This window comes from Triticum dicoccoides, chromosome 2B (genome assembly GCF_002162155.2).
Source record: "Triticum dicoccoides isolate Atlit2015 ecotype Zavitan chromosome 2B, WEW_v2.0, whole genome shotgun sequence".
Lineage (NCBI taxonomy): Eukaryota > Viridiplantae > Streptophyta > Magnoliopsida > Poales > Poaceae > Triticum > Triticum dicoccoides.
In genome coordinates, this window is record NC_041383.1 from 51,414,086 (window position 1) to 51,424,280 (window position 10,195).

Consider the following 10,195-nt stretch of genomic DNA (forward strand, 5'->3'; position numbering starts at 1 on the left):
TTAGAAGCTCGCTTCCCAAAACTGTCAGGTAGTGCAGTTTTTTAACTGAACCAAATTTAGTTTACGGAACGGCCAGAGAAATCCAATTCTACAGGAGACATGATCATATTCCTAATCATCATGCATTTGCCATGCAGATCAACCAATTCTTCTTGAAAAATGAAAATTACAGCAGTGATTCTGAAATGGCATTTACCTTCCATATCAAAGATGAAGCGTTCCCTTCTTTTAACTTCTTCAACCTAGAGCTCCTGTAGAAGAATGAAAATGACCGTTATCATGGCCGCCAATTCAAAATGAAAGCAATACCTTCCAACAGAGAACAACTAGGAAAAGAATAATTAACAGAATAATAAATAGATACACAAGCAGCTAGGAGTCGATCTTGAAGCATGAGGGCATGGATAACAGTAGCAACCATGAGGAGTAAATAGTAGCAAATATTATATTGGTGGAAAAAGGTAAATACCAGCAAGCTCTAAGAAGACTCCAAGAGCTTGATGGCTCACAATACAATCATGTTTTCGATAACAAATACTATTAGAATTAAGGCACTGAACATATTCTAAGAAGTATCAACATCATGGCAGTAAACATTAGTAGTAGCAGCTAGCAGGACATCAATCGAACACAATGTAATTATCATTTGAACAATACCGGTCACAACAAGTAATCAGAATACAGCAGCGAGTGGGTGCAAACACCAACCATAACCAGGAATACTGGAGAACTACAAGTTAAATGTACTCAAAGAAACCACCAAAATCTCTCAATACCGGTCACAACAAGTAATCAGAATATAGCAGCAACAAGTACCAGGAATAAATCACGTTAGTAACTAGAACAGAGAAAGAAAATGTAGAAGTGGCACGAGTCATGAATGGTGTCTTGAGTTACTGCTGCATCGTCCGTAACAGAGGCCGAGGAACTCGCTGTGATGGGTTGCAGCATCTATGCTGATGCAGTCTCAGCCACAGGCTCTTCCTCACACCTGAAGTGAAACACGCAGGTTGGTCAGCAGAACTACAACAGTTTAGCTTTTGGAGATGACAAATAACTCAAATTACCCTTGATATCTGTTTCAAAAAAATTAACCTTCTAGTATGGCCATGTTAATACATAAAATTAACCTTTTCCCTTTTACTTTCTATGAAAAATGTAAGAGACCAGAATTCTACATGTAGCTTCTGTAGACATAAATCCTAGAGAAATACAACTCTGTACGAGAATCACCCCAAATATGAACAGAACAATTCGGTATCGCCTAGACAAGGAATTGAAAATGCATGAGCTGATGCTATTGTATGATACAGTTATATACTCCCATAAAAGAAGTGTTTTTTAAGTACACTCTCTTCTCTTTATTCCATCTATTAAGTATATACTCCCATAATAGATAAAAGAAGTATATACTCCCATAAAAGACTTCCAGCTGCCTTTCAGTGCCTATGTACAGTGCTTTGCAGTCAGGTTTAGGACTAGCACAGTGAAAACAAAACTATCTACTTGTTGTACTTGTTATGTTAAACCATCGAAATCAATCTGGTGTGACACAGGTGGGTTATGCTATCCACGACACGAGCACTGCATTTGTTAATATCGACTGCAGTAAAGAGGGACTGTTCAATGCTACAATTCAACCACGGAGTAAACTCAAATGAGCATGGAAGAAGAGCTCACCTTGTTGAAGGCGAGGATCTGGCCGTAGCTCTTCTTCACGCATTCTCGAGAGGCTTCCGAATTTGAATCATGTCCTCCCCAGAACTTGGACTTGGCGTGGATCTCGCTGGTGGCCCAGAGCTTCATGCGGTAGATCCTGGGATGCTCCTCGATCGGTGTCGGCAGGCCCCTCCCGATAACCTCGTACTGGTGGAACTGCACGAGTGCGAGCGCCAAATGGTCAGTTCAGATCACACGACAAGAACTAATCCCCATGATAATGGTGCGTACGTGTAAGAGGGGCTCACCCTGACCGTGACCATCCTGGCCGGAGTTGCTGAGGTCGCCGTGCATCGGTCTGGGGCGATGGGATTGCTGTTGTGCGATGTTGCGACGGGCTTCTGTTCGCGGGAGCCGCGCCATCCCAGGGCCCCGTCGGTGATCTCCGACGAGGGGAGGGGGGAGGGAGGCGACCCCCATCACCATGGCTGCCAAATCCCTTCCTCCGGATCGAGGCTGTGTCCGCCAGATCGGTGTGGCCAAGGCTGCCAATCCGCCTCGCCTGCTCGAACTGGGCCTCGAGGAGAGGAGGTGGTGGCCATCGACGGTGGGGATGGGGGGCGACGGCGGCGGCGGTGTCCATCTCCGCCTGGATCATGCGCGTGGGGGTATGGGGAGGGGAGGGGAATTGGCTCGCGAGATTTGTTCGCGAGGGGGCGACTCGGACAGGAGGGGTGGTGGAAGGAAGGATGGCCGGTGCTGGGGGTGATGAGGAGGTCGGCGGCGGCGGGGGTGGGGGAGGCCGGCGGCGGGGTTGGGATGGCAGAGAGAGGGAGGTCTGGGTCGGGGACAGGGGGATCTGGGAGGAGGTGGCGGCGGTGAGGAGCTGAGGGAGGAGGAGTGTGGGTGTGGGTTACGGTTTGGGCTGCGGATGGATGGCTGGATGGAGAGGTGGAGAGTTGGACGGATGGATGGGCGCCATGTCATCGGTCCGTGTGGCAACTAAACCCACCAATGAGAATAGAGCACATATAATTGTGTTTTTCCTTTTGTTTTTCTTCTACTTTTACACATGAAAAAAATCAAAAAATGGTCTCACATTATGCACAAGTTTGTATCTTGAATGAAAAATAGTGTTGCCTAAGAAATTTTTCATTTTCGTTGCATGAAATATTCATTTTCCATTTCTCGAGTGCTCAAAATGAGTTTTTTTGTAAAGAACATACCAAATATTTGTTGCAAAATTGTATCAAATCATTTTTCTAAAATACTAGACCATATTTAATGTACAAATAACCAAATGGTTGGGTGTCAAAACTTTTAATCTACCTCTCGTGAAAAAGACAAATTTCCGCCGATTCAGCTGGAAGCGGGTCAAATTTGAACTACAGTTGCCTCATAGTTTGCTATTTATTTTTTCCAAAAATCATTTCTAGGTACATAAGTATCTATTTAATCAGACAAACATCAAAAGTTTTCCAAGATTCAACCACTAGGTAGGAACGGTCAAGCCCGCCGTTTTGACCGCATTTTGAAACGTGCATAAAAAATTCAAAAAAAATCAAAAAATTGGAAAACCTTCGCATTGTGTCATCATATGTGGCCAAGTTCCTAGGAAAAATAACAAACTTGTAATACGGCAATTATTTTAAAAAAGTGTTCTCAGAAACGAGCTATCATGTGTGGAGATCAATGGCTTTCAAGCCAAATGATCAATCTTATGGCCACATCCATGTCATAGTTTGTTCAAATGGTCTCATAATGTGCACAAGGGTGCATATTGGAATGGCAAACAATGTTGCCTAAGGAAGTTTTCATTTTCGTTGGACGAAAAAACCATTTTCCATTTTTCGAGTGCCCGAAAGGAGGTTTTTTTGTGAAGGAACTACCAAATAATTGTTGCAAAATTGGACCAAATCATTTTTATAAAATACTAGGACATATTTAATGCACAATTGACAAAATGATCTGGTGTAAAAAATTTTGATCCACCTCTCGTGAAAAAGACAAATTTCCGCCGATTCAGCTGGAAACGGGTCAAATTTGAATTGCAGCTGCCTCATAGTTTGCTATTTATTTTTTCCAAAAATCATTTATAGTTACATAAGTATCTATTTAATCATAGAAACACCAAAAAAATTCCAAGATTCAACCACTAGCTAGGAACGGTCAAGCGCGCAGTTTTGACCGCATTTTCAAACGGGCATAAAAAATTCAAAAAAATCAAAAAATTGGGAAACCTTCGCATTGTGTCATCATATGTGGCCAGGTTTCCAGGAAAAATAATAAACTTTTAATATGGTAATTATTTTAAAAAAAGTGTTCTCAGAAATGAGCTATCAAGTGTGAAGATTCATGGCTTTCAAGCCAAATGATCAATGTTATGGCCACATTCATGGCATAGTTTGTTCAAATGATCTCATATTGTGCACAAGGGTGCATATTGGAGTAGCAAACAATGTTGCCTAAGGAAGTTTTCATTTTCGTTGGACGAAAAAACCATTTTCCATTTTTCGAGTGCCCGAAAGGAGGTTTTTTTGTGAAGGAACTACCAAATAATTGTTGCAAAATTGGACCAAATCATTTTTATAAAATACTAGGCAATATTTAATGCACAATTGACAAAATGGTCTGGTGTAAAAAAATTGATCCACCTCTCGTGAAAAAGACAAATTTCTGCCGATTCAGTTGGAAGCGGGTCAAATTTGAACTGCAGCTGCCTCATAGTTTGTTATTTATTTTTTCCAAAAATCATTTCTAGTTACATAAGGACCTATTTAATCATAAATACATGGTTTGGTGGCGATACGTCGAGGTTTGGGCGGTGGCCGAGGGCCCCAACTCTAGAGCGCGTAAACTCGGATGCCCGCCGCGTGGTCACCGCGTGACCGTGGCGTTGCCATGTGTTCTGGGCAGCCTAGGCATGTCTAGTGGGTTGGGCACTCCCCAGGTTGGTGCTAGGAAGAAAATTACAACATAAGATTCTCACGAGGAGACCAATCGATGCTCAAACATGAATTAGCAGCCAAGTGTTTGATTAGCTGCACGGGAAATGTACACGGCTAATGGGCGTGAGTTTTGGCTGAGGATGATCAGTTACTAAGAAGACCGTTTTCACAAATTTTCAGCTCAAAAGGAGGAGCCTAGGTGGTACTTGCTTTGCAAACTACCACACTGGACATAACTACGAATGTTGAAGCTCGGCTCAAAATAATGAATGGATTGAGCTGGCATTTGGTGGAGGATGGTTATTTGGGCATAGGAAAGCACTGTAGAAAATGGATGCTATTTGGACATGCCAAAGTGGTACTTCCTTCACAAACTGTTACTCTGAACAGAATAGGAAAATGAATATTTTTTAATTATTTTTGAACTAGGCAAGGAAGATTTTTACATATTTGATGAAGATATGACCCAAAGAGTTTATGAGATTTTTTGGGAATTTTGGGAATGATAGAAATATAGGTTGCTTCACAACCTAGGGCAAAAACTGCCACATGGACATGACACATAGGCAAAACTGATGAGATGGCGCCTAGTCATCACAACCCACCACAATCTACAAGGTTATGACCATCTATATTGGTCATTAACAACTAGAAATAAGGCAGCGGACTAGCACTGTTTGCTTTGTGACCATTTCGTGTAAGGAAATTACGACCTTTCTGACCAAAATGGTCGCAATGGTTTAGGGTTTGAAGCCCCCTGAACAGCTTTTGACCAATTGGTCTAAAATGGTCATAAATTTATGACCAATTCTTCGAGGGTCACTGACAGAAGGTCATAAGTTGACATATTTCTTGTAGTGTGAAGACCTCGAGCATTTGAGGAATCTCGTCATCAAGACATAGAGGGAAAGTTCTATAATATCAATTCTCCACCTAGTATAAAACATAAAGCTCATGAAACTTTAATTAGATGCTAATTACCTAGACCAACAAAAGTTCTTTAGTAAGGGTCTCTGACAAGAATATGCTTCATCCTATTTTACTAGCAGAAACCGATAGAGATGATAGTAGTGACATGGAAAACAAACCATTATTTGTATTTATATGTAAAGAAACTGAAATTTGTAACTGCCAATCAGGCGATATTAATGTCAAATACTGAATTCTTACACCCACTACCTGCGAGACATGTCCATTGCAGTGCCAAATAAAGAATCTTTTTTGAGAATTAACAGCAAGACAATGGTCCGCTTGTTGTATATAATAATTATCGCACAAGTGTTGTATATGTAGCCGGTGCTAGAATTTACATATCCATGCTCCACAACCTATGTTGTACATACACAGATCATATAGAACGAAAGTTATGCTTAGGTCGGAAAGCAGAGCCGTGTAGAAAAGTGAAGTTCACAAAAGACCTTCATACGTAGGCCATTGTTTTAACTCGTAGTAAGGCCTTGACGGACTCACAACCAGGTAGCGCGAAGGTGATGAAGCTGATGCACTGCACCTAGCACAGGTTGTCGAAGCCAATGATTCGGACATAGGCGTCAGGGTAGTCCTCCTTGACCTCCTCCACCTCCTTGAGCACCTTCTTGGCATTGGTGCACCTGAAGATAGGTTTTTTCGATAAAGGGTGATTTTATTAACTAAAAAATGTAGCATCAAGTGGATACAAAGCATTATGAGCAACACCCGACCTCTGCATAACTAGGATGCACACAGCCGAAACACCAAAAGTCTGACAACCAGAAGAAAACAAAAACCGACAAATCGATTATAGTAGAGTCCTATAGACCGACACGGTGCCTATGTCGAAAGGTGAGATGGCCTGATCCGGAGGTTATGCTGCCACCCATGTTGGGTAAAAACCCCCGTAGCCACCTGCTCCAACCACGTACACACCGCCTTGAATAGCGGTTGGACCTCCGCTCGTTGTCTGCACCTGAAGATAGGTAGCTTCCACATTGTCTAGTATCCTCGGTCATAGTATCTAGGGGACATGTTGTGCTTAAGGAAGAAGAAGCCAACCTTGCTGAACTCGAGGCAGGGCATGCACTTGGAGGGGATTAGGTAGTCGACCTGCTTGAGGAGGGCCTCCATGGAGAGGGGTGGCAAGTGACAGGATCTCGAACTTCTTGATGCCATCGATGGGCCAAACCTGATTAGATGGAATGAACACAATTTAGATCCTATTGCTTTATCAGTTGAACGCTCGGAACATGCTTCTTAGAAGGCACTGTCATTCTCCTTGAGATGAAACCCATTGTGCTCACATGAGAAAAGAGATCACTTATTTTTCTCCTATAATTTGAGTCAAAGGATTTGGACTTATTTGTAGATTGATTGGAGCCCTTGACGAAACACTAGACAATGTATTGATGCTGCATGTAAACGATTTGGACACACTTTGTTTCTTTGAAGTGGTGTTCTCTTGGAACTAATATTTATACTATTAGAAATGACAAGATCTTCGTAGTGGAGAGGCCAACCTTTCCTGCTTGGTTTTGTTAATTTGTACATGACATCTCTTCTTACACATAGAGTTAAGGCTTGTATCGAACCAAAGCTCCTCGTTTGGATTAGTAACCTCCATTAGATAAATAGGTAAGTAGGTAAGTGTTGTTTTTCCTATTTCCTTGGTTTCTTTTGTAAATATTTTTGCTTCCTTTTGTTTTCATGGAGTAAATGAATGTAGAGCTGTTGCTCCATAGTAGTGACACAAATCCGAGATTTTTCTTGATTTTCACTAGTATAATTACAATCCTTCACAAATAGCTCACGCAAAAGTTCCATAATAAGTTTTGAATGCTGTGGCTATATCGAGTTCAGTTAGATGCTTATTATACTGACCAACAAAAGTTCTTTGGTAAGGGTCTGTGAGAAGAATATGTTTCATTCTATTCTACTAGCAAAAACCAATGACGAAGATGGTAGTTACATGGAAAAGAAACCACAATTTTTTTGTATTTTTTTTAACTCAATTTTTTGAATTGATATAAGTAAAGGAACTGAAATTTTTAATTGCCAATAAGGAAATCTTAATGTCAAATACTGAATTCTTCCACCAACTAGGTGTGAGACATATCCATCGCAGCGCCAAATAAAGAAAGTTTTCCGAGAATTAACAGCAGGACAATGGTCCGCTTGTTGTATATAATAAATATCACACTGGTGTTGTATATGTGTAGCCGTGCATGCTCCACAACCTATGTTCGTACAAACACAGATCATATGGAACGAGAAATATGCTCTGGTCGGAAAGCAGAGTCGTGGACAAAAGTGAAGTTCACAAATGACCATCATACATAGGCCATTGTTTCAACTTGTAGTTTAGGCCTTGCCGGACTCCTCGCAACCTGGTGGCCTGAAGGCGATGAAGCTGACGCACTGCACCTGGCGCAGGTTGTCGAAGCCGATGACACGGACATAGGCATCAGGGTACTCCTTCTTGACCTCCTCCACCTCGTTGAGCACCTGCGTGGCGTCGGTGCACCCGAACATAGGCAGCTTCCACATTGTCCAGTATCGACCGTCGTAGTACCCGGGAGAGCTGTTGTGCTCACGGAAGACGAATCCAACCTTACTGAACTCGAGGCAGGGCACCCACTTGGAGCGGATCAGGTAGTCTACCTGCTTTAGGAGGGCCTCTGTGGAGAGGGGTGGCAAGTAAGACAGGGTCTCGAACTTCTTGATACCCTCAATCGGCCACACCTGAATGGATGGAAATTATGGAATGCACACAACTGCTTAACACTTGGTGCTAGTAAATTGTACGTACTGAGGAAGAAACTCATATCAGTTTTGTGCCTCTGACATACCTGCATGCACCTGATCCTTCCGCCATTGCTGACGCGGCCGAGGCTGCCGCTGGAGCGGCGGCTGACGGGCAGACCGGCTGTGGACTTGAGCCCCTGGAAGGGTGCGACGGTGGTAGCCGACGAAGCCATCACGGCGGGGGCCATGGTATTGTATTATCGGAGGAGAGGAGGATGCCGGCTACAGGTGAGGCCCCCATTGCTCGGTCACTACGGTATATATAGCCAGACACTTAGCGCCGTTTCTTTGGTACAGATGTGGTTGGGGTGGCTGACGTTCTCTGGTTGCCTCGTTTCCTTATCTTCTCCGGATCAGTGGAAGAAGCATGGCCGTCGGATGCATTGTGTGTGCTGGAAATTTCAGTCCTTCATGTCATTGGGTGGCTGCCACACAACCTTTTTCCAGCTTTTCTTGTTTTTGGTTTCATTTGAAGCCAAAAGTTTCTTGAGTACAAATTTTCTGAGATGCGACTTGAGTGGTGGTGTGGGCAAAATATTTTACATTTTATCATAAGATCTGATGGCTCACTCCCTTGAAAGTATGCCTATAGGCATAGAGTGTGCGTGTGTGCATTTATAGGGGGTGTTATACATGCGCGTATGCGAATGTCTACTTTTGTACACCGTTTCTCAAAATAAAATATATGTTTTGTTGGTACAATTAATTGACCTAGCATAGTAACCTCCACACGTAGAACAAGTTCTTTCCCCTCTCGCAAGGTAACTATTGAAAGCTTTCCACCCCTCTATATCCGCCAGTGAGCCTGTGGATCCGCCTCCCCTCTGCGGGAAGGGGGATTCCTGGTGCCTCAGCTCTGGCTAATAGACAAGTAGGATTTTAGTCCTCATGGGTGAGGTGCTTGGACGGATGGCGGTCTTTCTTCTTCGAGCCAATCTTTCGGGATCCGATCCTCTTTAAGTTCCTCTGTCTGGGGAGCTCCGACGTAGACTCCTGCCAGTTCCACAGGCGATGAGGTTAGGATTTCTCATCATGCGTACGCACAATGAGATTTGGTGTTAGGTTCTTTAGATCGATTCACGGATTCAATAGCGATGACTGCGGCTCCAGAGCACTGGTCCTTAAGGGCATGTGCATGAAGACTTCCTGACTGTCATCGACAAAGTCAATGTAGCTCTAGAGTGGGAGCAATGACAACGGTGCGTTAGTGGCTCGTCTCTGTGCGTAGGAACGAAAAGAAAGGCCTATATCTCAAATTTTTGACAACTCTCCGGCCGTGACAATGGGCATAACTTGTTTTAAACATCAATGGGTAGGAACGAAAAGCTCTATATGTCAACTATTAACACGTATGGCTAAATATGTACCTTGCATTATAGGATATGGCAATCGATCAAAAAGGTAGGCAGTCTCTCACATAACATTGTCTCTCAAGTACGGCTGCAAATGAGTCGAGTTCGAGCGAGTTGGACTTGCCTCAGCTCAACTCATATTAAAATTCAAGCGAGCTCAAACTGAGTGAAGCTCAAGATCAAGCTGTAGAACATGACTCATTTTTAGTTTGTAACAATCTCGAGCTAGTTTCAAGCTAAATAAGACGATAAAAATTACAAAATTTATGACTATTATTCCAACTAGATAAGGCATAACACGACATAAAAAGCACAATTTTTTTTATTCCAAACAGAATGATAATAATACTTTTTTTCGAAATGATACAAATTTTGTTTAAAGTAGCTTGACTTATTCTCTTACAACCGAAAGTCTAGTATCAACTAACATAATGATTCACGACATCTAATCTATATATA

At 42.7% G+C, this 10,195-nt stretch overlaps 1 protein-coding gene across 1 annotated transcript; it reads right to left on the reverse strand.

Annotated features, from left to right (window-relative positions):
- Positions 1-7,720: 7,720 nt before the first annotated feature.
- Positions 7,721-8,624, reverse strand: LOC119362073 (ribulose bisphosphate carboxylase small chain PWS4.3, chloroplastic-like). The gene is made up of 2 exons (XM_037627243.1): positions 8,429-8,624; positions 7,721-8,321 (listed from the first exon to the last, which is right to left on the reverse strand). The coding sequence occupies exons 1-2, from the start codon at positions 8,570-8,572 to the stop codon at positions 7,941-7,943; spliced, it is 525 nt and encodes a 174-aa protein (XP_037483140.1). The 5' UTR covers positions 8,573-8,624; the 3' UTR covers positions 7,721-7,940.
- Positions 8,625-10,195: the final 1,571 nt, after the last annotated feature.

What these genes read in the sequence shown, in the direction of transcription:
- LOC119362073 (XM_037627243.1), bottom strand. Translation starts at nt 8,572, where the DNA reads ATGGCCCCCGCCGTGATGGCTTCGTCGGCTACCACCGTCGCACCCTTC. An exon ending in GAAGGATCAGGTGCATGCAG is followed by an intron (nt 8,322 to 8,428) that starts GTATGTCAGAGG and finishes CCATCCATTCAG; the next exon opens with GTGTGGCCGATTGAGGGTAT.